This window comes from Otolemur garnettii, unplaced genomic scaffold, assembly GCF_000181295.1.
Source record: "Otolemur garnettii isolate 467f Iridium unplaced genomic scaffold, OtoGar3 scaffold00017, whole genome shotgun sequence".
In the NCBI taxonomy this organism is placed as follows: Eukaryota; Metazoa; Chordata; class Mammalia; order Primates; family Galagidae; genus Otolemur; species Otolemur garnettii.
Window position 1 is genome coordinate 4,389,779 of NW_003852412.1, and position 27,249 is coordinate 4,417,027.

Genomic DNA, 27,249 nt, shown 5'->3' on the forward strand with positions numbered 1-27,249 from the left:
CCTGGGTCCTGCAGGAATTGCAGAGGAGAGAAGCCACCTTTGGTTATTTCTCCAGCTCTGTGTCTCTACCATCTTTCCTTGACCCTGCAGTTAGCTACGTCTAATTCAGCTGGATCAGTTAAAAAATATTTATAAGACAGTGTCATTGAGCAATTGTCTCTTTCTGACATCTTTTTATTACTTTCTTCTTTTTTTTTTCCCTTTTCCTCCTCTTTCTCTTTCCATCCCCTTTTTTCTGGCTTGCTTGTTTTTTTGTGTCATTTATGTGTTAAGTAACATCACAATTTTGTTCTATCCAGTGATGTGCTGGTAAGCTGTCCAGGAAGAAAAAATCCTGGTTTGTAGCATTTGTCCGTTTCCGTGGAGTGAATATTCCCACCGTGGTTGATTTCAGGCTAAACTGATGTGATGTTATTGGCCGTGAAGTTGGGAAGAATGGAGGACCATTGGCTTTTGCCAGCCGGTACAAGCCATCTCCAGCACAGCGTTGGTTAAATGACACAATTAGCTCAGCCAAGTGGTGGCTCTGCTGTTTGTTTCCTCCCCCCTTTGGCAAACAGAAGAAAACTGTCCCCATCATTCCAGCAAGTCACCTCCTATCAACTTCTAGAATCTCTCAGATCCTCCTTCCCTCACAATACCTTTTCTTTTTTTTTTAAAAGAAAGATGATTTTCTGCCTCACATCATTTTAACTGAATTTAGATGTTTGAGCCAAAACTCAGTTTTGAAAGAAGCTCCTTCAAAAGCGTAATTGTGTGAAGAATCCTCTCTTGACATTTATAATAGTCAATGAGAATTTGAAATGCGAGGCAACTTCAAAACGAGGGAGCTTATTTAAATTTCTAGAAAAGATGTTTCTTGGAGAAAAGAAACGTCTTCCTATACCTTCATCAGTAAATACTTTCACTTGAAATGTATAGATCAAATGTTTTGAAACTTAAAAAAGTTCTGTTCAACTATGTGGTTCCTTTGTTCGTGGAAACCAGTCACACGTGTACAAGCCTGGTCTCTTTGTCACTGCCTTTTAGAGCCCAGAGTCAGTCAGTATAAGTCAGCTGGCAGAAAACTCTGGGAGAAAAGCCTTCATTTTCTGTATTTCTAGCAGCTTTACCACGGTGATAAGGAAACACGGAATTTATTTTTTCTTAGCCAATTGAAAGAGAGATACATGTTTTCATTTGGTCACATTGAACATGTTAAAAGTCACAGGAAATGTTTAGACATCAGAGACTGATGAAATGGAAACAGTGGTTAGATCTTTAATGTGACCAGTACAAAATGATGCAGTTTAGTCTCCCATCGCCCCCAAATTCTTCACCACTACTGTGTACTCCGGAGGTGGAGTAAACAAGCAAGATTCACGTCAGTATGTTTGGGCAGACAGCTTTCCTCCCCTGTTGAGATCAAAACACATACATGGAAAACTGATTTCATTTGGATTCTGTGCTAAAAAAGTGAATTTTGTGCTCCCCCTCCACCAGAAAAAAAATAGTCAACGTTGTCCAAACTCGGAATAGTCCTGAAATCTTCCAGGACTGTTTCCAGCTCAAAGATTTTTCAACACATAAAAATAGAGTAATGAGATAAATCATTTACTCCTGAAAAAAAACAAATAAAAAAACCTCAAAAAACCTGGCTTTTAACCAAACTTGTGAAGTACTAGTGTCTGAAAAGGACAGATACGGGGGACAGGAGCCTACTTTTATTAGCACCTAGTAAGTTATTTAACCCTTTGTCTCTTCACCTGTTTAATTTAATCATTCTTTTCCTCAAACTGACCCTGACCTATTCCTGTTTCACTCCAGGCTGATTTTTGTTAAGAGTGTGGTGTTCTGGGATTAGCTTTCATAACACCTGACTACTTAGTGAGGCAAGTTGGGTTTATGGTAAGGATGTGTTCAAGGAATTTTTTAGTCTTAGGCGCAACCTAGAATGATTTCTATTATCCTAGTTAGTTCAACGGTGTCTAGAATAGCCAGCCCTTCTCCTACTCAGGCCACAACTTTTAGGAGTAAATGTGGATACTTCCTCATTCTCTCCTAGGCCATAGCCCAATCCAGTCAATCACCAAGTTACGTGAGGTCTTGATGCTGACTGGTACGCTTCTAACTGCATTACAATTCAGACTCCATCACTTTGAATTGAATGACCCAAACTGGTGTTTTTACTTCCAGCCGTACTGCTTTCCAATTTATTCTTAAATCTACAACTGGTAAGTTTGTACAAAAATGTAGGGTCTGGCCCATCAGCCCTTTTGTCCACTGGGAACACGAGTCCCCAGATAACTCCCTCAAGCTGCCCTTCACATTGCCAGTGTGGGTTTTTCAGCAGCTGCCACATGCCTCTCTTCTTCTCTAGATGCCCGTGGCCACTGCTGCCCCCACGTCTTTGTTCCCAGCATCCCTGCTCTCTGCTGGGTGGACACGGTTCCTTTTTCTATCCCAGGTACTCAGCACCGTGCAGAGTGGCTGCTCAGAGCGTGGTTTTGATGCATGCCACTCCATTAGTCCAGCGCTTCACCTCTTTCCCAGCTGAGCGATTTAGCGGACAGATAGGCTCCTCTTATCTTTCTTTTCAGGTAGTTGGCTGCCCACAGGTTAGATGAGCAAATCAGAGTTAGGAAGAAACCTTCAGAAAATATGCAAATTATTTTTATGACTATTCTTGAGAGGGGCTGCTAAACTACTATAATATCTTACTGCTTAATCAATCACTCTTTTGGTTGACTTTAATTCTGAGATTATAGGATTTAGTTTTAGGAAATCTGGAAATTTGCATTTGTCATTTTTTTTTTTGGTCAGGGGTTTTGGAAACATTTACTATGAGACCAGCTGTTGCTAGGTAGGGCCCTGTCAATCAGGGCAGGACCTGCCTCCAGCGGATGTTTGGAAATGTCTGGGGTTCTGTGTTCATTTGCTCAGAACACCATAACAAACTACCACAGACAGAGTGGCTTAAAAACCAGAACTTTGTTTCTCACACTTCTGGAGGTTGGAAGTGCGAGATGAAGGCGCAGCCGGCTTTGGCTTCTTGGAGGCCTCTCTCCATGGCTTGCAGATGGCGGCCCTCTCACTGTGTCCTCACGCCACCCTTACTCTACGTGCCATGCATCCCTGGTGTCTCTCTCTGTGTCCTCATTTCCTCTTCTGGAAGGATCCCAGTCAGATTGGATTAGAGACCACTCTAATGGCTTCATTTCAACCTAATCACCCCTTGAAAGGCGCTATCACCAGATGCAGTCACGTTCTGAGGTAGTGGGAGTTTGGGCTTCGGCAATGCAGCTCCTAACGGGCATTATTTTTTGTTGCCCAGAGCTGGGGAGTACTACACATGTGCTGCCGGCATCACAGTCTGAGGATCAGGCATGCCAGATGCTTGCAACTTGTCAGTCAGACAGACTTCCTCAGGGAAGCCCTGTTCTACCCGCGACGCAGGGCACACCCCCTCCGAGACACACTACGAGGACAGACTTTGCATCATGCATTTGTCCTCCCACCTCATCTTTGCCTTTGCCACACTTAAGTCAGACGTTGAGAAAATTGGCCAAACTGATGTACACGTGTCTGAATATCTCTTAAAATGTTTCTTTCCTAGATACAACCTCTGTGGACTTGGAAATGATCGACGTGCACATTTTAGCAGACGCTTTCAAACGCTATCTCCTGGACTTGCCGAACCCTGTCATCCCGGTAGCCATTTACAGTGAAATGATTTCTTTAGCCCCAGGTCTGTTTCCTGTTCTGAGAACCTCACTGAATGAGCATATCCTGAGATATAGTTAGATCTATGGATATATAGATAGATGCTTGGAAACTCTGTGGAGTGCTGCATGTATAGGGATGGTCGTTAGAAAAAAGGAGTAGGAAGCTACCTTTCCCGCAAACTGCCACCCAAATTTCCTCCTTTACAAGGGCATCTGGTAGAAGACCCAGATTCTCATTTGCTTCACGCTGTCTACATGTTAGAATGGCTGATCACTCACTTTCTGTCGGTATTAGCACTTGGGGAAGGACACAGCGTTTCAAGTACTGGTGTCAGATTCAGGGGACCAGCACCAAGACCCAGGTGGCTGGAGATGTTCATGTCATCCTCTCTGAGTGGCATCACAGAGCGTGTTGAGGGAAGAGGGCTGTCAGTGTTAGGAGCTAAGGCTCAGTTAAGTGCTTTGGGGACAGGAAACTGTGGTTGGTAACCTTCAAAGTTAAAACCTGTGAAACTTATCTGATGCTCCTCTGAGCTAGCCAATCACACGCAAGGCCGCCCAACACGGGGCAGGTTCCTGCCAGCACACTCTGAGCAGCTTGTGGTTTTCTTACACAGAGTTGCTTGCATTTTTATTTCTGGTACTTTCTCATAATGCATCTTCTAATGAGAAGAACAAATGCTCTGTGTGCCTCTCCTGACGACTTCTGAAGTGACCGCGTCTATAGCTAGAAGAAAGTACAGAAGTTTTCTAGATGTGTGTTCATTAATACCTCGAAGCATTCTCTTATTCTGTTTTCTTTTCTTTCTTTCCTTCTTTTTTAACGTGTAGAAATACAAAGCTCTGAAGAATATATCCAGCTATTGAAGAAGCTCATTAGGTCGCCCAACATACCTCATCAGTATTGGCTCACACTTCAGTATTTGTTAAAACATTTTTTCAAGCTCTCTCAAGCTGCCAGCAAAAACCTTCTGACTGCAAGAGCGCTCTCAGAAATATTTAGCCCTATGCTTTTCCGATTCCCAGCACTCAGGTAAGTGAAAGGAGAGAAACATGTATTTGGGGATCATGAAGAGAGTCCTAAACTGATGGGTCATTGAATGTATCCTAAAGATACTACTTTGCAGATTCATGGGCCAAATGTTTGTTTGTTTTTGTTTCAGATCCTTGTGGGGACATGTGCCAATTTCTATCACCTAGTCACTTTGAATGTGTAACATGAGTTTGTTTTTAGGGAAAGGATTTCTAATAAAACTCTCTTTCTTGCAGCTCTGATAATACTGAACACCTCATAAAAGTTATAGAAATTTTAATCTCAACTGAATGGAATGAACGACAACCTGCACCAGGTAACATGGTTTGAACGTTTAATGTTCTCTCTTTGTTCATTTTTTTTTTTTTTTGAGTCTTAAAAATGGTGGCTGTAGACCTCCTCTGAAGTAACATAAGTTTCTTGTGGAATTGCAGTCCGTAGTCACATGTGCCCTAGTGATTTAAAGGAAGAAATAGCTGAGTGGTAGGGTGTATAGTAAATATCATCCGGATTTCAACATTTGAAGGTTTTAAATTGCCTTGGTGTTAGGTGAGAGTTGGGAGACCTTCCCATAACTCTGCTACTTGTTGAAGAATAAATTTGTGGAGTTCACATTAGTTGTTGACATTTTTTTGTTTTTCTAATACTTACAAAGTAGGGGATTTATATAATTATGATATAATTGAAAGTATTTTGGAATGTGTTTTTTGGAAGCAGGTATACTGAGACATGTCTGTCAAACATTTTCAATAATGCAAGCAGTATGAAAGCAGAGTGTTCACTGCAGCAACTCAGAGCAAGCCAGACACTACTTTGAAAAATGCTGCAGTTAGTAGCCATTTAACAAAGCAGGAAATGTGGACTATGTTCTCAGTGGGTTTAATGTAAACTGATGTATTGCTTGGCTACTGTGGGAAGTCTAAACAACCTCACTATGCTATCTACTAGTTAAGAGTTGGCTAATAGAGGCGGATCAGTTAGAACACAGGGTGTCCCAAAAGTCAACCCTGAAGTCGCCACACATAGGGAAACTGGGAAATTGTAGCTAAATGTACCTTGATTTACAAAATGTTCATTACAGAATTTTACAAAATATTTACAAGATAGTCTCTATGTGTTGACCACGTGTTTGTAAAATTTTGTATGAATATTTTTAAATCAAGGTACATTTAGCTACAGTTTTCCATTTTCCCCACGTGTGGCAATTTTAGGGGCAACTTTTGGGACTCCCTACAGTGATTAGGAGTGAAGTTAAGTTTCAGGACAATATTGCTTGGGTCTTAATTTATGCCTAGAATTGAAATGAAACACCATGAATATATTAGTTATTACAGATAGTTCATGTAGATTACCATATTTATCTCTGTATGAAAAGGCCACAAGACCAGTTATTAGCATCATTCCATGGAAAATTAAATTGTGCTCTTTTTAAAAAAAAAAATTTTTTTATTGGGTATTGCATAGCCAGCCTTGGTTATTTGTACCTGAATTGGGGCAGCCTGAGAGAGGTGAAGGCCTAGGCTGAAAACCCATCTGTGGGTTGGGTTTAGTGGAAGGGGTAGGTAACCACTCAAGATGCAGGAATTGGGAAGGGCTTCCGCAGACAGGCCCAAAATATGGTACCAGGAGTGGGAAGGGCATCAGAGGTGCAGTAGATCAGGCAAGCATGGATGTCGGGAATGTTCCAAAGCCAGCAGCGTATTTACAGGGATGGCCGGAATTGTCGGTAGGCTGCGTCAGAGAAGGTTGTCAACAGCAATGGCCCAGGACTTCAGTTCAGGGTTGGCCTAAAGTTTGAGCTCATGTGACTACACAGGTCACTTGTGAATGGATTTGGGAGTTCTGTGCTTGTGTTCAGAGGCTGCTTTGGGCTTAGCAGGAAACGCTGGGGGGTCAGGCATGGAACATGGCACTTGAGCCATTATTGACGACCATCCCTAGAGGAATGACGTAGGTGGGGAAGGAAAAGGAGTAGCAAGAAGCAGCACAACACCGGGGCCAGAGGACACAGCTGAGCTCCTTCACATCCTCCCAACCTGCGTTTGCTGAGGTGTCTCTTAGAGAACAGGGACAGCTGGGCCCTGCTGACCATGAAGGGCTAGCGGGTGGTCCTGGACTTCTCAGTGGCCACCCCTCCGGAAAGGGGAGACATAGAAGCCAAAAGCCAGACAGAGCTCGACAGCTACCCATATGTGGATTTATCCCACGGAGTTTTTGAGAATTTCTACTACTCAAAGTATAGACTCAGTGGTGGAGTCTGATTAGTCTGACTTGTGTAAAGTGGTTAAATGTCTTTATCCATCGCAGCCTAATTCCCCCAAAGGAAAAGTGTATCTGCAACCATTTTCATAATGTACCCTTAAAGCTGTTTGCTACGTCAAAGGACCCTACATCCCTTGACGAAGAAATTGGTGCGTCAGTTTCAAAGAAGGATTAGTTCCATCAGCTCTGCAAGGGAATGACAAAGCCTTGAACATTTACTAGATCATCCCGGTATTCATGCAGCCTCTTCAAAAAAAATTAAACCCGAGTAATTTTTAAACCCTAGTTTGAGCCATTTTGCCCTTTATATGATCTGCGTATCTTTGAACAATCCTGAAAATTGTATAGGCCCTTTGGAATTAGATGGCTGTTTTGGCGTCTCTCACTTGTGAAAACATTGTACTGTCCACACCAGAACAAACGCATCCGCATCCCGACCACCTCTGTGTTTAGGAATGGCTCTAGTACAGATGGTTGGCAGGGGACCCCGGGTCAGAGAAATGAGTTTTTAGGCCTGGTGAAAATGCACTAGTTTCCTAGAGTCCTTTATCATTGCCCCAGCACATGCCTATACCAGAGGGCTTTGAAAGCATAGCCCTAGGACCTCTGAATGTCATCAATCAGTCATTTGCTGTTGTAAATAGCCACGAGTGTGTGAAGGGTATGTAAGAAGGACAAAAGCAAAATTCTGTTACAGAGTAGACGGCTTTTCTAGTTTTTGCCAGGTAGCTTGAAATGATGATGGAAGTTGATTTTTTTTTTATTTTTTTTGAGACAGGGTCTCACTCTCACCCAGGCTAGAAGGCAGTGCATCATCATAGCTCATTGCAAGCTCAGTCTCCTGGGCTCAGGCTGTCCTCCTGCCTCATCCTCTCAGGTAGCTGGTACTATAGGTGCCTGACACCACACCCAGCTACAGTTTTTTTGTTTTTTGTTTTTGTTTTTGTAAAGATGAGGTCTTGCTATTATGCAGACTGGTCTTAAACTCCTGGGCTCAATTGATCCTCCTGCCTCAGCCTCCCACAGTGCTAGGATTAGAGGCATGAGCTGCCACTTGGCCAAAGCTGATGATGTTTGAGGCAAAGTATCAGTTCAAATAAGACTCATTAGCACTTAGTATCTCATTAAAGACAAGGCAGGAGTGCGTGTACTCTTAGTACAAAAAGAACTTTAAAGATGTGGTTGGTGGCTTTTGAGGGCAATTGAGTAGACAGAAAAAGGTCATGGAAGAAACAGCTTGAAATGGGGCATAGAGAATAGGGACCATTTAAATAGGCAAAGGAGAAATGGCATTTTGATTCATGGAGGCTAAAGATTCAAAATAAACTGCACAGTACAAAAATGATGGCTTTATTTTATAAAATCAGTGAATACATGAAGTGATAGTTATAAAAAGCATCATTTTAGAGTGGCACACACTGTCCACTTTTGCCACTTAGAACACAGGGAAACTGAGGCCCACAGATCCTGAGAGGTTTGCCTGTGCAGTACGCGCCAGCACCGGGTATGCCAGGGCCACCCCTCGGACTCCAGCCTGTTCTGTCTGCCAACACCTGCCTCATGGGTTATCAGAAGCTTAATGAGTAATGGAGCTACTTTTGTGTCCATTCAAAAACTCTTCCAAAGTCTCCATCATGCAGTAAACTAAAAATATGTGAAAAGAGCACCTGTGGGTCACATACAGTAAAGAACTGTAAGGCATTGTTTACAGTTTTCAGAATAAGGCCTGTGTCACTCTACGAGACATGTGATAGAAAGAACAGGTAAGCTTCTGAGTTAAATAGATTTGGATTTGAGGCTTTGAAGCTCAGCTCTTTGCTTTGGACTTGACAAGTTTTTCATCAAGTACTCTGCTTTTCCAGTTTTCCAGACTCTGGAATGAGGGTGATGCCTCTCTTGGGGTTTTTATGAGGATTAAATGAGCGGGTGCATAATGAAACTCCTGACCCTGTCTCACTCCTATCTACTGTGTGCTCTCACTTTTGAGGCCTTGCAGGAGCTGGCCTCATTCAGCAGATCTGATTCCTTCAGTCCTGAATCCTATCAGGCCCTTCTCCCTGCTGTCCCCACATTCCCAGCCAGCAGAGCTAGGGCCTCTGGGGCCTATAGCGGCTTCAGTGAATATCTGAAAGAGACATCCCTGGGTAGTTCACCCATCCCAGTGGGTGCACTGCTTGGAAGGAGGAGAGTGTCTCTGTACCATACACTTCCTCTGTGTGTAGCTTGGTGAGTGAGCAGCTGGATTTCAGCGCCACTCCCTGGTCACCTTACCTAGGTGCTTCTCCCAGTGCACAAAATATACATCCCTACACAATGGCCAGCCACCTAATCGGTACCTTGTAGGTCCTCCCCCTGTTCTGCGTGCAGGCTAAGTTGACCTGTTTGATATGTTTGTACCCTTAAGCCCTTGTTCTCTTATGCTTAACTGTTCTGTAGTTTCTCCTATTAGTTCAGTCTACTCAATTACATTTCTACAGGGCAAGGACAAAAGCTTTTTCTCCTTTTGAACTCTTCTAGAGTTCAAAACTCTTCTAGAACCGGGTATAGTATAATCATCCAAAGAAAATCTTTTATTCTTTCATAAGCTTCCCAATTTTCAAAGAATGTTCATACATCAACTCACGTCATACATCCAGCAACCTTGTGAAGTGAGGAGGAAAGCTAAGATTTGGGAAGGTCAACCACACAGAGGAAGCTCCCAGAACTTGTGGGTACTTTGCTGTTCCCTTTGTTACAAAAAGTCTTAAAAGTGTTTAAAGCCAAACAGCAGATTTTCTGGAATCATTTATGTTATGTTTGCCCTATAAATCCTTAGGTAGCTAAAGTAGATTTCTATAGGACAACCAAGGTAATAATAGGTCCATTTAACACACGACGCCTTTGAATGAAACCCATTATAAGTGTATTTACATATTTCAGAGTTCATGGGTATATTCAGAAATATTAATGTGGCATAATTGAAGTCTTAATACTGCACCCTCAAGCCCAGGGTGGAAAATAAATGACTCTTTCTCCCCTCTGCCCTTCTACACCTGTCAAAGTTAATTTTTAACCACTGGCACATTGCTAAACATTCATCCTGAAGAGCCTGATTCATAAATCTTGTTTTAAATGCTCTGGGTTTGGTTTTCAACCAAGACTATAGCAAGCACTAAAGTAGAGGGAAATGGCCTCCAGAGTTTCACTTTTCTCTGATTTAATTTTTATTAGGTTTAAAATGTGATCTGGCATTGCAGAGTTGTTTGAAAGGTGAGAAATGAAACTTTGAAAGAAAAATGGATATATTTAGATGAGTAGAAGTAAACAGAAGTGAGCCACACCAGGATTTATTGAAGACTCCAATCATGTTTGTACTCTTAAAAAAGCAGCCTTCTCTTTGTCTCCAGGGACAGGATGGAAGGGGAGGGGTTCTTTTTCTGCTAAGCAATGGGCGTGACCTTTCAGAAACCTCATAGAATTTGTCACATTTTATGCGTACGTCAATCTGAGTTTATTTATAAACTTAAATAGACATTTTCCTTAGCATGGGATCATTAAGAACACTGGATGTGGAGTAGAGTATTTAAATCATCCTGAAAGGCGATTCTGTCCTAAACTGTCTTAAGTTAAAATTATGAAGGGAGGTATTCGTTTTACCCTCAGATAAAGATTTTTGCCCATTAATTTTTTTCTCACTGCCCTTTAAAAACTGGTTTTTGTTCATAAATGATGGCTCACAAAAACATTTCCACGTTGAAAGCTGCTTGGGGAACATTGGCTGCTTGATGGTGATTTGCACATGAGATGCTGTATTCAGTCTATAACTTACAAACGTACTTTGATGATCAAGAGACATTTTCCTGACTGGATTACATCTGCTGAGAAGCAAAATAATGGCCTGTATTTGCCTCTGAAATGAGTTTTACAAAACTTCGAGGAAAGAGACAGTGATATATATTGTTTCAAAAAAAATCCCTAAGGGAAAGTTAGTTTTCAATTATGTGTGCAAGTTTTCCAATATGGCTGGGTCTTGGAGGTCCCAGAGAAATACTGACATTAAAATACAGGTTTGCCTAAAAGAGCTTGGGAGTCACATGAAAAATACTTAAGTTATTATAACATTTGTGCGTTTGATTTGCTAGTTATTCATTAGTGAACCCTATGGATTGACAGTTGTAAAATTATGTGAAACGTGGACCTAGTGTGAGAGGAACGAAATAATACAGAAAGTTGATGGTTTTCTCCCAAAGCATTGAGTTACTGATTCTATTCTACCAGCAGAGGGCTCCCTTTTTAAGCTAATAAATAGTATGTGTTCTTTTGGTCACTTTTCAAAGACTAGAATTCAATGGGAAAAGATTCAGCTCACACTTTCAGTAATATCATAGAACCTCTGTGGTAGATGATTGTACTTCTTATGAGAATGTGTTTGAAGCAAAGTTTTCCAATCTGTTATAAGACTTTTTCTGTAAGTAAAGAGTGTACTGCTTTCCAGTGGATAATTTTCTGAATCAGAAAATATATTGTTGGATTTACAGCATTTTAGTCTTAGAAGGTTTTGACACAAAAAAATCACGTGAATCCAGACAGGTACGCTTAAGAGACTGATGTTTCCAATGTTTCTAGCTTTAGAACGGCTATTTTTAAAAGTAGGGCAAGATTATGTAGCTCAGGATGCTACATAAGGGTGTTCTCTGAACTAACCATATGTTCCTATGATCAGATGGCAGATTCACTTATAGACTATTTTTTTCCCCCACTGGGAAAAGTTTTTCAGTATCAGTGGCACCAAAGGAAAGTTTGCAAAAATCACTTTCATCGTGGCTTTAGCAGCACTTCCCAGATATTTGAAATAACCCTGTCACTGGTTCCTGCTGTTCGCCTGTGTGGACTTTATGTGACCACTGGATCACCTTCCCATACAGAGTATAAGGGTATTATAGGCAGAACTCATTTTTCTTCAAAAGGAATACAAAGATAGCTTTTAAAAAAAAATTAAAGTAAGCTAAAAATAGAAACCAGAAAAAACTAGAGTTCTGTTATGTAAAGTTTCTTGCATGTGGCTTTAAAAATTACCTTCAGTTTCATTTGTCAGTTTTTGGCAGTTCTGGCAGTGGAAAGAGAGGAGCAGGACAGTATGTAGAGAAGGCAATTTGGAGCTGAATGTTAGAAGGCTTCGTTCTAGTCCTAGTACTATAACCTTGTGCAAACTGCTTCACCTCTCTGGGTCACAGCGGCCCCCCCCGCCCCCCCACCCCCGCCCAGCGCGAAAGAATTGATAGAAGTGATCTCTAAATTACTTTCTTATTTAAAGCTTGGCGATTCTGTGATCTCATGTTGTGTTACTTGTCTCTGGAGAAGCATAGATGCTGAAGCAACCGAAAATTTTCTCAGGTGAAATCTTTAATAAGTAGCCGAGAAACCTAAATGTGGTTCATGGCACCCTTCTCCAATAAAGAACAAAAATCCACTAGAAAGGTGTGCCCTTCTCTCCCTGTCCGTCCCCTGCCCCACGTGGCCCGCACATAAACCTAACGCGGACCCACCTTTCCATTAGGAGGTCATATGGCCATTTCAGTGTGAGTGGAAATGGACTGCACAAGTAGAGCTACAGGTGTTTTGGTTTTTTCTTAATCTTCCCGTGGCAGGGCGTATAGGATGCAGGTGGAGTTCTGACAGTCTTCCTGAGGGGGCCCTCCTCCGTTGATGTTTCTGTAATCTGCCCCCCCCCCCCGCCCCCCAGCTGCTGCGTAAAGGCTTTCCTGTTACACCTGCAGGTCTGTCTGTGCTGAGGTGTGGGACGAGGTGCAGGACGTGGACATATGCGAGGCTCTGTATTCTGGGCTGTTCCAAGAGGTTCAGGCCTTTACAAGCGAGGCTTTGATTCTATTTTTTGCTGAACTAGCTCAGCCACTTCCTGTGTTTGGCTGCGCTCAGTGCCTCGCTTCTCCGTCCGCTTCTTGAGCCAGGGAGCCAGCCAGCGCGCGGCGGCCAGTTAGACTATTTTGGGTCCCCTCACAATGGCCTTCTCATTTCCTCTGCGAAAATGAGCAAGTTGGTCTTGCATTGGCCACTTTTCAGCCCATGACAACTTTGACTTTGACTGGGGCACCCCTCCCCCTCCCGAAATCCCTAGCTCAGCAAATATTTGAACCTGCCCGAGTTAATCATGAAGCCGCGATCTTTATCTAAGGGAGACGTGCAAGCGCCCGGGCTCCTTCCCTCCCCGGTACAGTAGCGAGATCCAGTTGGCTTCTCGCTGGGGAGCCGGCGGTGAGCAGCGGCGGGATCAGCCAAGCTGCCGGGACGGGACGGCGGGCGGGGTGCAGCCGGCTGTGCAGGGCTCGGCAAGCCGGGGTCCCGGCGGCGCCCCCACCCCCGCGCGCACTCGCAGCCACCGCCGCCGGGCACGCGCACCGCCACCGCAGGAGCAGGCGGAGAGGGCGGGGGAGACGCGGGGACTTGGCCCACTTGATGGAAGAACAGCTTTTTGGATTTTTTTTTCATTGTCGGAGACAGGCATTTCAAAGGGAAACCGCTGAAATGCATAACCTGCAAAGTAAGTTGCCTTGAATTTGTGCACTTCTCTGCCCCTGCCCTGCGGTTTTTTATCGAACGGCTCCTTTCTGTAGTTTGTCTCGGGGCGTGCGTGCTGGGCTTGTGTGTCTGGTGCGCGCATGCCCCCGTAAGCGCTGCCTGCCGGGGAGGGCAGATGCGAGCGGAGGGGAGGCACTCCCCCGTGTCCTCCAGGGGTGCCGCTCTGGGCAAAGGTGGGGGTGGTGTTGGAAGTTGGGGAAGGAGGCAAGTGCTTGCTTAGCTGGAAGTTGGTGCTAGGCCAGGGCTTAGAGAGACTGTGGAAAATCACCTGTCTCCCTGCCTCCTGGGTCAGTTTACCATTTGAGATCCTGGGGCTGGAATGGTTTGCACCATGGACTCCCAAATGCAGGCCTGGCTCTCTGGGCTGACTGTTAGACCGGCCGCCACTCATTGGGAGATGTGTCTCCTTACTTTTGAAGGAGGGTCATTTTTATTAACCTAAGATTTTTTTTTTTCAAATCTTATCTGACAGCATACCCCCCACCACCACCATTTTTACCATTTTTATTTGAGTTTAGATTTACCTAAACCCTTAAGCAAACAGGAAACTGTGAACAGGAGAGAGTGAGAGGGGATAGGATAAGCCTGCCTTCCCCAATAATGGGAAAATGAATCGAACTAGAGAGGGGACTTCAGTGAACAGTGCCCAGAGAACAGAATGCCTTGCCTTTGTCTTTTGCTCCATAATATTTTATGATTCCAAATTTGATACAAAGATAAAGAATAAATGTCAAGGGCTTCTGTGTTCTTTAAATTGACAAGTATATGTGTGGCATACACATGTAAATAGATCACAAAGCCACCGCAGTTTTTACAGTGAGCCGTGTTTCTGTGGGGGGGGAGAACCCCCATCATAATATTGTCACTGTAAAAAGGGAGCTGGGTTCACAGGGAGAATGTACTTTAGGCTCCGATAAGGGTAAAAGGATTATATGCAGAATGATTTTAAAGGGCCAGAATTAGTCATTGGCTTTAGAGAGAAATTGATTACTTTATATTAAATACTATTAAGAAGGCACGTTTGTCCCCAGAGATGGGGGTGGGAGATGAAAAAGAAAAAGTGATTACATCATCCTACTCTTCAAGCAATATTAGGATGGGTTTATTAGTGAAATAATTTGCAAAGATAACTATACTACACTCTGCCTTCTGATACACGGCCTCTTTCTTTTGGGAAGAAGCATTTCACTTTGCCCAGTGAGACACCAACATTAAAATTAATGTTGACCATTACATTTATTATTTCTGCCAATAGACACCTACATTCCTATTCAGAGTGTTCATTATTATTCTGTAATGTCTCATTTTAACTTCACAGTGTATGATAAAAGAAGGAATTTTATCTAGACCTTTTTTTTTTAATGTCCTTTCTAATGTGCCTCTGTAACAGGGTTTAAGTTCTGAGTTTTCAGCACATATGCAGGACTGGAATTAAATGCCCAGAGTTGTTGAGCCTTTCTGCTTTTAATATATATGGGAGATATTTAAGGACTGTAAAATATAGCTTAGGTATACCATTTTGATGCCTTTGTAAGATTTTTAAAGCAGGGAATAACTGGGCTATCTATAAACCCAGATGCACTGGGGGGTGGGGGAGCTCGGAGCTGCAGCATATCAGCTTTTGTCAACCTGCCAACAGCGGAGCGTACCATGCTGCAAGGAGTAATAAATAAGGAATTAGAAAACTCACTGCTGGAGGAGGACAGGAGAAATTAAACACCTTTTCCAAAGGATGAGCATGTATATATGTTGCAGTTCTATGAAATGTGGGTTCTTAGTGAGGTTGAGATTGTGTTAAGGCTGGTATAGAAGGGAACTGATGAAGCAGGAGTGGTCTGGTGACATTTTTCTGACTTGATTGGCTGGGGTGTGTGATGTAATAGGTTTCAGTGCAGCCCTTATAGGTTTTAAAATGAATTCCAAGACACCATTACAAAGAAAGCCGGACTCTTTTCTTATAACTGAGCTCAGCCAAGGAAACTCTCGCACAAATGTACAACACTGTTTGGAATATGGAAGACCTGGATTTAGAATATGCCAAGACAGATATAAATTGTGGCACAGACTTGATGTTTTATATAGAAATGGATCCACCAGGTAATACTGCGGAATTATTGTAGAGAGCTTGTTAATTTTTGTGGCTTTTTAATTTTTTGAAAGCTACTGGAACAGATCCTCTTTAGATTTTTATTTTTATTAATTTGTTTCATTGATAAAAATTAGTTTGCTCAGAGGTTAAAAATTAAACAGATTGTTTTACTGCCTGTAGAAGCAAGCAGGTCAGGCTGTGTGTGGGAAATGCTTATTCTGACTTGAATGGATGTGTATTAAATTCCAGTTTTTCACTGGTGTCTTCTGTTAATGGGGGTCCTTCCCTAGTTGGGTTATATTGTTGTATAGTGTCCCTGTAATTAAAATGATGCATCTGTTGTGCTGCTTTTCTCTGTTGACAGTGGATGAGAACAGTGTGGTACTTTGCAGTGATAACACTTGGTAGTTTAGGAAGCATGTAAAATGTAGCAGTGATTGCAACTCAGTTCTTGGTGACCCGAACTATTCTAAATCAGAGGTTGAGACTTGGCTTGCTGTCTCTTACGTTAAGATAGTATAATGAAGGAAGAAGCTGACTTTTCATTATTTAGCCCTAGTCTTGGTAAAATATTCTTGACAGACACCTGAAGTCATTTTTGCATAAATTAAAATCGTAACAGTGCTTGAAAACTTACAACTTAGAATTGAGCTAAAAATCCTAGATTTGTTTCCAAAATTGTTTTATTCCAGTATTAGCCCTCTCCCCAATTAAGAAAACCAGAAACATTGCAGTCTTTTGTCACCAGTTTGTACATAGGAATACTGGTTTGACATTGAGGAAGGGGGATATGGCTTTTTATCAGTCCTGGCAGAGAGAGCACAATTTAGCCAGCAGAATATTAACGTGAATACTGAAGAGATTTAGGGCACAGATGAGTTTCTTAAAGTGGCTTTTGGCAGAACATTGCCTGAAATACTAAGATTAGAGAAACCCAAGTCTCCTCTTGAAGCATTACTGCTGGAAATGAGCTTTTTCATTACTGCAACAGCAATTGTGGAGGACAGAGAGCGAATTTGTCTTTTATAATTAAATAAGAAGAGGAAATTAAAGCCAATTCATGTTATTCCTGCTGCTCCTGTGTTCATAGTTTCTTACTTTAGATGGATTTGACCAAGCATGAAACTTTAATATAACTAAAATCTAGAAGTAGAAAATGTCATGACTCTGGATTGACTTGGAAATTTATTCACATGGCCAGCCCAGTTCGTTAGTTTCTAAGATTCTCTCTCTCTCTCTCTGTTTAGTTTCGTTTCTTTTTGAGCCATTCTCTGAAAGATTTTTTTTTAAAATAACACTGTCTTCCATGTTGCATGGAATTGTGAATTATTGCTGTATATTTCACTTGCTCTAAGTTTTCTGTTTTATGAAAAAAATCTAAAAAAAATGTAGGTCTAATTTGAAATGTTCAGTTGTGGTTGGGGTTGCAAACAACTTTTTCTTTCTCCTTCATCCGCAGCATTGCCTCCTAAACCACCAAAACCCACTACTGTAGCCAACAACGGTATGAATAACAATATGTCCTTACAAGATGCAGAATGGTACTGGGGAGATATCTCGAGGTAAGGCTCCAGAAACTCTTCATTTTCCCTAGACACAGAGAGTTTTAGATGAAGAGAAAGAAAAGGCACCAGCTTGCGAAGTTCCATTTTTAGGATATCATCCAACATAAGCATGAAGCATAGTTGGTTCTCTTCCAAAGACGACCAGAAAAGTCACTGAGCAGTGGAGAACTGTGGGTGCTGGATGCCACAGGAAATTAAATACCCAGGAAGTTTCACTATTGACAGAGATGGAGGGAAACCCCGGGGAGAAATGACACTGCCTAAGAACAGAGAGGAAAGGCACTCTATTAAGCACAACCCCAAGAATTAATGTTTATGGCAGACACAGTAACAAGGTAGCATTTTTTTCTTCATTTTCTTGAGGGGGGAGTAAGGGGCTGGGGAAACTTTTTTGCGATCAAGACTTTCTGTGCTGATTTGTCTGGGAGATTAGAACATTTTCTGAAAAAATAAATTTAAAACTTAATAGCACAGATATACCAATAGTGAAAGTGTGTGTGGTTTTTTTTTTTCAACTCACATGCACTTGTTTATTATGAGACTGGAATTGTGACTATTTCTGTATAAACAAAGAAGAAATTAGCAAATGTAGATCTGTGGGTGCAGGAGGTATATCCTGCTCAATTTTACTATGACTCTAAAAAAGGTTTGTTAAAAAACAGTGTAAACCTATGGTCACTACATCCTCGAACTGAGCATTGTCTTGTGTTCTTTTTATTCCAGGGAAGAAGTGAATGAAAAACTTCGAGATACAGCAGACGGGACCTTTTTGGTACGAGATGCATCTACGAAAATGCATGGTGATTATACTCTTACACTAAGGTGAGTCCAAGAACATTGCTGAAATTGCAGGGCTCGGGTTGATATAACCATATTTATTAGAAAAATTAATGCCATTATTTTTATATTGTATTTACAGGAAAGGAGGAAATAACAAATTAATCAAAATATTTCACCGAGATGGAAAATATGGCTTCTCTGACCCTTTAACCTTCAATTCTGTGGTTGAACTAATAAACCACTACAGGAATGAATCTCTGGCTCAGTATAATCCCAAATTGGATGTGAAATTACTTTATCCAGTATCCAAATACCAACAGGTAATCAAAATTGAATTCCTGAAGTTACGTTTTTCTCAAGATACTTTCAGTAGTTCACATTTGAAAAACTTCACACGTATGATCACAAAGTTAAGGTTTTATAATTGACAAATAGTAAAGATTTTTCCATTACAGCTTTTCTGTTAAAAAACATTGCTATATGATGAAATTCCTTCTTCACTGAATTTAGTTTTTTCTTCTCTGATTTTTAATGTTTCTAGGATCAAGTCGTCAAAGAAGATAATATTGAAGCTGTAGGGAAAAAATTACATGAATATAACACTCAGTTTCAAGAAAAAAGTCGGGAATATGATAGATTATATGAAGAATATACCCGTACTTCCCAGGTAACTTTTCTGTGAAAATCTACTTAAAAGTTTAGAACTCTTAGTTATTAAAACTTAACATGCCTAAAAAAATAAAAAGAGTTGAGTTTTGTGAATGAAGTGGGGACAAGATCATTTATTTGTGAATCGTTGTTTATTATTTGGGCATAGTATCTTTAAACCTTGTAAATGAAGTCACTCTGTAAGGATCAGTAAAATAAATTTTAAGTTCACAAGGTAACTGAAGGGGTCGCTGTGCATTCTGAGGTTGTTTGACATAAGTCTTGATTGAAGACTTGTTCAGATCGGAAGTTAGTAATTACTGGCAGTTTCACAGACTTGTCCGGTCTCTGCTGTGACAGGAGAGGCTGCCTTTACTTCCATGTTTCCCTAGACACTTGTCCCAGGGCTGTCATCTCCAGGTATCTGGGACCACCAGAGGGAGTAAGAAGGCAACATGGCTGCTCTAAACTGGAATAGCTTCCGAAAAGACAAAAACTGTAGGAATATGGCCAGGCGGTCATAGAATGGGAAAATTATCCAAAGGAAAAGTGTTCTTTGTGAAACTATGGTTTTGTGAATTCAAGCCCCACCCTGCTGACACATGCTAGATAAAAATACTGATCAAATGTCCTGGTAGTATCTTGCAATAAGAAATTGTTTTACAAAAGGTGTGACGTTGTCGTATTAAAATTGTGTCGCAGGAAATCCAAATGAAAAGAACAGCTATTGAAGCATTTAACGAAACCATAAAAATATTTGAAGAACAGTGCCAAACCCAGGAGCGGTACAGCAAAGAATATATAGAAAAGTTTAAACGTGAAGGCAATGAGAAAGAAATCCAAAGGTTGGTGAGCCGGGGGTGTTTTTATCGTCCTTGTGCTGGAGATGACCAAAATCCTTTAAAACTGCTTAGAGATAATCCCAGCTTTCTGTGCTGTGACAAATTTTAAAATGATAGGAAAAGAAAACATTCTTTTACCTGGGGAAAACGGCTGGGAAGCCAGAGTGAAATGTTTCGTAAACTTTGGGGACCCTCCTTGGTGCACCCGGCTAATGACAGATGCACTTCTCTTGCCTGCAGGATCATGCATAATTATGATAAGTTAAAGTCTCGAATCAGCGAAATTATTGACAGCAGAAGACGGCTAGAGGAAGATTTGAAGAAGCAGGCAGCTGAGTACCGAGAGATTGACAAACGTATGAACAGCATCAAACCTGACCTCATTCAGCTGAGAAAGACGAGAGACCAATACCTGATGTGAGTCCTCGAGAGAAAACCTTGTCCGCTGAGCGGTAAAACTGCTATATTGAAGGATGAGTGACTAATACCTTTCTTTCCCAAACTGTTTTTCAGGTGGTTGACTCAAAAAGGTGTTCGACAGAAGAAGTTGAACGAGTGGCTGGGCAACGAAAACACTGAGGAGTGAGTAGCTCGTTACCAAAGCTGGAGAGAGACACTGAGGACAGGAGGCTTTTCTTATCTCAGGGAAACGTGGCACTTGCTTTGTTTTTAGAACAAGGGAGGAATTCTACTGAGTTTGGAGCATGTCATAGGAGAAAATGTATAAATTCAGCTTCATTATCCAGAATTTCTCAAAAGGAAAGCTTAGCTTAAAGAGGACTTGGGTTTATTTTTACCTCTAATGCTGTGAAAGGACCTGCTGTGTCCATAATGATGTCCCTGAAAAAAAAATATTTTTGGAACAGTCAGAGAAAAAATTATGCTTAGTATATTTTGAAGCTTAAGTATATGCTTTGTTTGAATTATTCGAACACTGGCAGTCTTCCGAGTCAATCAATTTCCTGATCTGAACTGGATCAACAAGATCGTTTAATGCCTTCCCCTGTGCCCAGGTACCTGAGAGTGGTTGCTCACTTGAAAACAGAAATGGTATAATTTATGGCACTTGGGGCTGGACAGTGAGGGGAGCTCAGGCCAGGCTGAGCCGGGCACGCCATGGCGGGTCTGACTTAATCCGGTAGAGGGGCAGGAGCTAGAGGAAGTGATAGGGCTCTGCTCTGGGGACACAGCGTGGCAGGCTGGTGGCTCCTGCATCGTCACTGAGAAACCCCCTCCTCTGCCTCCTCAGCCAATATTCACTGGTGGAAGATGATGAGGATTTGCCCCACCATGACGAGAAGACATGGAACGTTGGGAGCAGCAACCGAAACAAAGCCGAAAACCTGTTGCGAGGGAAACGGGACGGCACTTTTCTTGTCCGGGAGAGCAGTAAACAGGGTTGCTACGCCTGCTCTGTCGTGTACGTATCTCCAGCACACACAGGCCTCACAAAGAGACGACAGGCCATTCATTCAGCCTGGGGGCGGGGTGGGGGGGCAAGGATTGGAAAAAGTTCTAGTCTTGAAGAATTTTATAGTTCAATAATGTGGAAAAGGAGCTAACGCAGACATAATAGCGTTTTACTTTATTTCATTTTATTTTTTGAGACAGTCTCACGCTGTCACCCTGGGCAGAGTGCTGTGGTGTCTTAGCTCATAGCAACCTTAAACTCTTGGGCTGAAGCCATCCTCTTGCCCCAGCCTCTGAGCAGCTGGGACTTTAGGTGTCTGCCACGATGTTAGTTGTTTCTTTTTTTAGTAGAGACGGGGGTCTCGCTCTTGCTCAGGCTGGCCTCAGACTCCAAGTTCAAGTAATCCACCTGCCTTGGCCTCCCAGAGTGTTAGGATTACAGGCATGAGCCACAGCCCAGCCCATAATAGCATTTTAAAGTCTAACCAGAAGTATCTGTTAAAAAGGTCTAATAGAAAGAAACAGTCCACCGTGTACTTGGAAGACTGGGGTTTGGGTTCCAATTTGGTGACTGATTAATCACAAGAAGTCTTTAAGTCATGTTTTTCCTCATCTTTAAAAAGGCAGTAGCAATGCCTGTTCTCACTGCCCCCCACCCCCTTTTTGGCATCCCATGGCTAACATAGAATCTGAGGTAATTCACATAAGAACGCTATCCACAGGTATCCATCAAGAATAGGTCAGACCTGGCTCGGCACCTGTGGCTCAAGTGGATAAGGCGTCAGCCACATATATCTAAGGTGACGGGTTCGAATCCAACCTGGGCCTGCCAAACAACAATGACTGCTGCAACCAAAAAAAATAGCCAGGCGTTATGGTGGGCGCCTGTGGTCCCAACTACTTGGGAGGCGGAGGCAGGGACTCGCTTGAGCCCAGGAGTTGGAGGTTGCTGTGAGCTGTGATCCCACAGCACTCTACCCAGGGGGATAACTTGAGGCTCTGTCTCAAAAAAAAAAAAAAAAATAGGTCAGACCAGCAAGAGAAAAGACCCCGATTACTGTCTTTAAGACAGGTGCAGCCAAGAGAAGACACATTCCTTCCATTTGTATATTTTTCATAGTTTGGGGAGTACTTTGAAAAGTGAGAGATCGCTAACATCATTGCACAGAAGTAAATATTCCCTAACTAGGGAGAGGTTCTGAAAGTAGGTTACATGCCATGATCAACTTCCATTCGATCAGAGAAATATTCCTACAGCAAAGAAGGGGTAAGAAGAACTTAGAGTAAAGACGAGGGAATAGGAGGATACAGAGGAAATAGACCGATGGAGAGCTCTGCGGACACTTCCAGGGTAGCCTGAAAGAAGAGATCAAATCAATTACAGCAAAGTCGCTGGTCATCCTGGGGCACTAACAGTAGTTCTCATAGTGGTGGAACGTCCTTGCTTGTGTGTTTGCTGGGTGCCAGACATTCTGTCACACGCATGGCACCCATTATTTCATTTCTCAAAGTTACCTGATTTTATACCTATTACTAGTGTCCTCCTTTTAAACCATTTTCAAGTTGAAAATAATAGTCAGTAAAGCTTGGTTACCTACCCCAGGCACTCAGCCAAGAAAGTGACAGAGCCAAGGAGGGTCTACAGTAACCTGGGACTTTTCCCCTGAAGTTGAGACCAGCCTGCATGGCACTTTTATGGTGATGATTCTATTAAAAACACCCCCAGAGTTGTGAATCGTCCCGGACAAGCTCAAAAAGCTGTTGTTTTTTTCTCTCTTCTAGGGTGGATGGTGAAGTGAAGCATTGTGTCATAAACAAGACAGCAACTGGCTACGGGTTTGCTGAGCCCTATAACCTGTACAGCTCTCTGAAGGAACTGGTGCTACATTACCAACACACCTCCCTCGTGCAGCACAACGACTCCCTCAACGTCACACTAGCCTACCCGGTATATGCACAGCAGAGGCGATGAAGCGCTTACTCTCGGATCCTTCTCCTGAAGTTCAACCACCTGAGGCCTCTGGAAAGCAAAGGGCTCCTCTCCAGCCTGACCTGTGAATTGAGCTGCAGAAATGAAGCCGTCTGTCTTCAGATGGGACTAGAGCTTTCTTTGACAAAAAAAGAAGTAGGGGAAGACATACAGCCTCGGGCTGTATGATGACCATACGTGTCTAATCCGGAGTGCTTATCCTTTTTTCTTTCCTTTTCCTTTTTTTTTTTCCCTTGGTTTAAAGCCACAACACCGCAAAGAGAAAGAGAAAAATGCAAAAATCTCTGCGTGCAGGGACAAAGAGGCCTTTAACCATGGTGCTTGTTAACGCTTTCTGAAGCTTTACCAGCTGAAAGTTGGGACTTTGGAGACCAGAAGATAGATAGGGCTGCAGAGCCCTCCTGGCCTGAGGATGCTCGGTCCAGCCTGGTTGAGCCTGGGTGTTGCTGTCCACGGTGGACCCAGACACATCGCACTGTGGATTATTTCATTTCCTAACAAAGGAACGATATGTAGCAGAAAGGCACTTCCGCTCACGAGGGACACTTTGGGAGAACGTCAGTTCGTGTGTGTTCAGAAGAAATCACGTCATAGCAGAGTGCCAGAAAGTGTTTTGTTTAAACTTGTCAAAAACAAAAACCAACAACAACCACCAATAGAAAAAAGTGGAGCTTGGAAAACAGGACTTTAAAGGACATTCAGTATATAAAATATGTACATAATATTGAATGACTAATTATCAAATAGACGGATTTGTATCAATACCAAATAGCTTCTGTTTTGTTTTGCTGAAGGCTAAATTCACAGTGCTATGCAATTCTTAATTTTCATTAAGTTGATATCTGAGTTTTAAATGGACCTTTCAGATAAGCTTCCCCACCCGAGTTTTTTGTTGCTTGAAAATATTGTCGTCCCTGATTTTTGTTAATATTCATTTTGTTATTATCTCTCCTCTTTTTTTTTTTTTTAAAGAAGAAATGTACAGGATGCCAGTTAAAAAAATATGGCTTCAGAATTAAAACTATGAAATATTTTACAGTTTTTCTTGTACAGAGTACTTGGCTGTTAGCCCAAGGTTAAAAAGTTCATAACAGATTTTTTGGACTAAATGTTTTGTTGGGCAGTGCCTGATAAGCTTCAAAGCTGCTTTATTCAATAAAAAAAGAAAAAGATATATGAATATGACGAAGTATCGCTGAGTCCAACAATGTTGTTTCAAAGACTCTTAAAATACGGTACCTGGCAATGTTTCGTTTCATAAAGAATTGTGAACTTCTTGAATCTAGGGAAAGGGGGTATAGCCAAGGGCTGTAACAGGTGGGGTGGCGGGCGGGTGACAAGGTGGCATGCACTTTCTCATGATGACAGAGAAGAAGTGAATAAACTGCAAAGGGAAGTTGCTTATACTGCAGTCTTTTCTCACTTTGATTTGCTAGTCGTTATCAATTCATGACAATTACAAACCTACTGTAACTAACAGTGCAGCTGGTAGGTATCTCAGCTCTTAGGAAGGAAGTGCCAAGAGTTTGTTTTGGGGTTCCTGGAACAGAGCTCACCTTTGTTTAAAGGTATGATCTCTGTCTTTAGAAAAAAGTAACTTTCTCTGACATGAGACTGTCCATTATAACCAACATTCATTTTAGAGGAAGCATGATCTGAAAAAGTATTTTTAGGTGGAAGTTTCTTCCGTAGCTTTCCATTCAGTGTAGAACATAAAGCAAATGGACACACGACTGTCACTGTACTAGACGGTGTGGAGACCGTTCAAGTCATGGCCACTGCAGGAATCCCCGTGGAGATCCTTCTCATTCACCCAAGTAATTGTGTGTGTTATACTTCACTATGGGGAAAGGAAGGGGTGATAAGTGTAATCCTTCCAATTTAGGGCAAGAGTGAGAGGTCTCTCCTTGATTGATACAAGCAAAAGCTGTTATGTTCAGTAGGCATTGTACGTAAGTTGGGAGGAATGAATACTAATTATAATCATGGTCACTACCCTAGTAGATTAAAATGGAATAATCTTGCAATTTCAGTTTCTCTTTCTCAGTATGTGTATTAGATTCACCCACAGCTCTTTTTCTCTTCAAGTACTTGGGTGAAGGATTTTTCTTTTTCCCTTTTAAAAATCTTTAAAGGATCGGTCTTGCAGCTGAGTTAATCATATATAGAATGTATCATTTTCCCTCTACATAAAGCTACTCATACTCAAGCAAAAGTCAGACAGCCAGACTGTCAGCCCTCAAACTTGACTGTACTGATCTGACCATCTCCCTCTCATCACAGGCAATTGATAATTTCCCTGGTTTTCCTCTGAGTGTCTTTGCTTTAAACCTTGTGATGGTGATATCCTTCCAGATTACATAGAAGTCTAACAGTTAATCAGTTGCTAGTAGTTTATAAACTGGGTTTGTGGATTATTCTTTTTGGTAGTACATCATGTATGCTATTAAATACAAATAGTTTTAATTTCTAAAATACAAGATCTGAGATTGAATGTTCTTCAAAGCTACAGTTTTGTGAATGTTTTTGCTTCAACACTCTTTGCAAGATGACATGGTATGTAGGCAGTTGCCTTACTTTTGCATCTCACAAGCATAAGTGCAATAGAGTTTTCATTGAACAGCAAGGCAGGACTGTGAGTTACACCAGACCGATTCTGCTGAATGCCTTTTTGATGGCGGTGTAGCGTGCCCCCCGAATTTGTCCTCTTACATGTTCAGCCAGCAGGGCACTTCGGGTTCAATCAGGCAGTCGTCCCCTAACAACATCATCTTAGTGGCTCATGAGTATGAACGGATACAGTGGAGGCACTTCTGAGATGTGATTTTTATCCTTGCATCAATTTTTCCCCACCCAACGTAGCATCCTAAAGATTAAACCAGAGAAGCTAAGCTGCAAAGAGGCTGTGATAGGGCGTAGAAGTGGGAGCATTGGAACCTCATATTACAAGAGAGATCATAACCGCCTAAAAAAGCAAAAAGCACACGTTTGCAACATCTGACAATTCCACAGCCTTTGGTATATGTATATATGTATATGTGCATGGACTGTGTTTTCAGTACACCTTTCAGCCAAAACAGATCCACAGTCGTTGAGTTCAAGTATGTAAGAGGCAAATGTCTAGTACAATTCTTATGTATATGTATGGGTTGGGTTTTTTTTCCTTTTTGAGGCTCTTTTGTTTTGTCTTATAAAGGTGAAAATTGTTTGCCAGTGAAGTGAGAAGTTCGTATTTCTTTGGCTTTTTTGTGTTTGTAGAAGTTACTCCTTTGGGAGAGGTGGTCTGAGTGACGTGATTAACTTGGAAACCCTTGTTTTCAGTGTGTCCAGTCAAAATGTGTTCGTGTGAAATGTCCCTGTGGGGACCCAATTGCTTTGTCATATAGCTGGTTACGAGCTAGTCACGTGTTTGGGCAGTCCTACTGATGTTCCTTACTGGGAGAAAAATTCTGCTGGTTTTAACAACTGTGCTTTTGCTATGCATGGTATCCAAGTCAGTTGGAAAACAGACCCTGATATCTGTTTAAGTTTAGGGTCATTTAAAGAAAGGGGCAGTTTAAGACACAGTGCCTCACATGGGATAAAGTTCCAAAATGCCAAATTCTTGTTTTTTAAAAAATCTAGTTATATAAAATACTATATTACAGGTGGGGAGGAAATAGAAAACTTGAGTTAATTGGACAACCTCTCCAACTTAACATTCAATGTGTCACCATGAGATAGCATTAGCTGCCCAGGATGCTGCTATTTAGATGAAAAATGAAAAAGCAAAACAAACAAACAAACAAAAAAACTCATTTATACCTGTGTATTTTTTGAAGCTACAATCTATTCAATGTTTTTACAAATCTGTTTATATGACATTGTTAAAATAAAGTTGGTCTTTTGACGAGAGGGAAGATGTCATGGTCAGTTGTAATTTTGCCTTTACAAGGCAACCGGGGAGGGGGGGTAGGGGGAGCGTGCCTCCGACATTTTGTTCAAGTTATAGATTCAATGGAGCTATGTCTTGTTGTTTTAAGTTGCTTTAATGCATTGTATTAGGTCTTCAAACAGAATAAAGGTTGTTTTGAAACTTCAGTTTTGGTTTGAAATTTCACTTATCACATAAGGAGTCTTTCAGTCATCTCCCACTCGCCCCCTTTCTTCTGTTACCCCATTGTCTCATTTTTGTGTGGAGTGAGCTCAGGGAGTGGTCACATGATAGCTTAGTGTCATTTACATTGTTTCACGGTATCCCGAATGACAAAAATAAATACCTCTAGGTGATGTCATTCCCAGGACTGCTCTTGCTCTGAGAAAGCTAGATCATAGATGTGATGTGCACGTTATGTAGATACAGAAGATGTG

General features: G+C 41.9%; 1 protein-coding gene across 3 annotated transcripts in view; it reads left to right on the forward strand.

The window, feature by feature from the left end:
* PIK3R1 (phosphoinositide-3-kinase regulatory subunit 1) overlaps positions 1 to 26,976 on the forward strand; it is an 86,030-nt gene extending 59,054 nt beyond the window's left edge. Inside the window, exons 5-16 of one of the 3 annotated variants that reach the window (XM_003785882.3) lie at positions 3,596 to 3,727; positions 4,536 to 4,737; positions 4,974 to 5,053; positions 17,124 to 17,226; positions 17,953 to 18,051; positions 18,149 to 18,329; positions 18,551 to 18,676; positions 19,360 to 19,502; positions 19,740 to 19,916; positions 20,013 to 20,081; positions 20,749 to 20,919; positions 22,692 to 26,976. In XM_003785882.3, coding sequence (XP_003785930.1) covers positions 3,596 to 3,727; positions 4,536 to 4,737; positions 4,974 to 5,053; positions 17,124 to 17,226; positions 17,953 to 18,051; positions 18,149 to 18,329; positions 18,551 to 18,676; positions 19,360 to 19,502; positions 19,740 to 19,916; positions 20,013 to 20,081; positions 20,749 to 20,919; positions 22,692 to 22,881 — 1,673 coding nt within the window. In that variant the 3' untranslated portion in view covers positions 22,882 to 26,976. The other 2 variants (XM_012802776.2, XM_012802777.2) reach the window with 2 other exon arrangements.
* Positions 26,977 to 27,249: the final 273 nt, after the last annotated feature.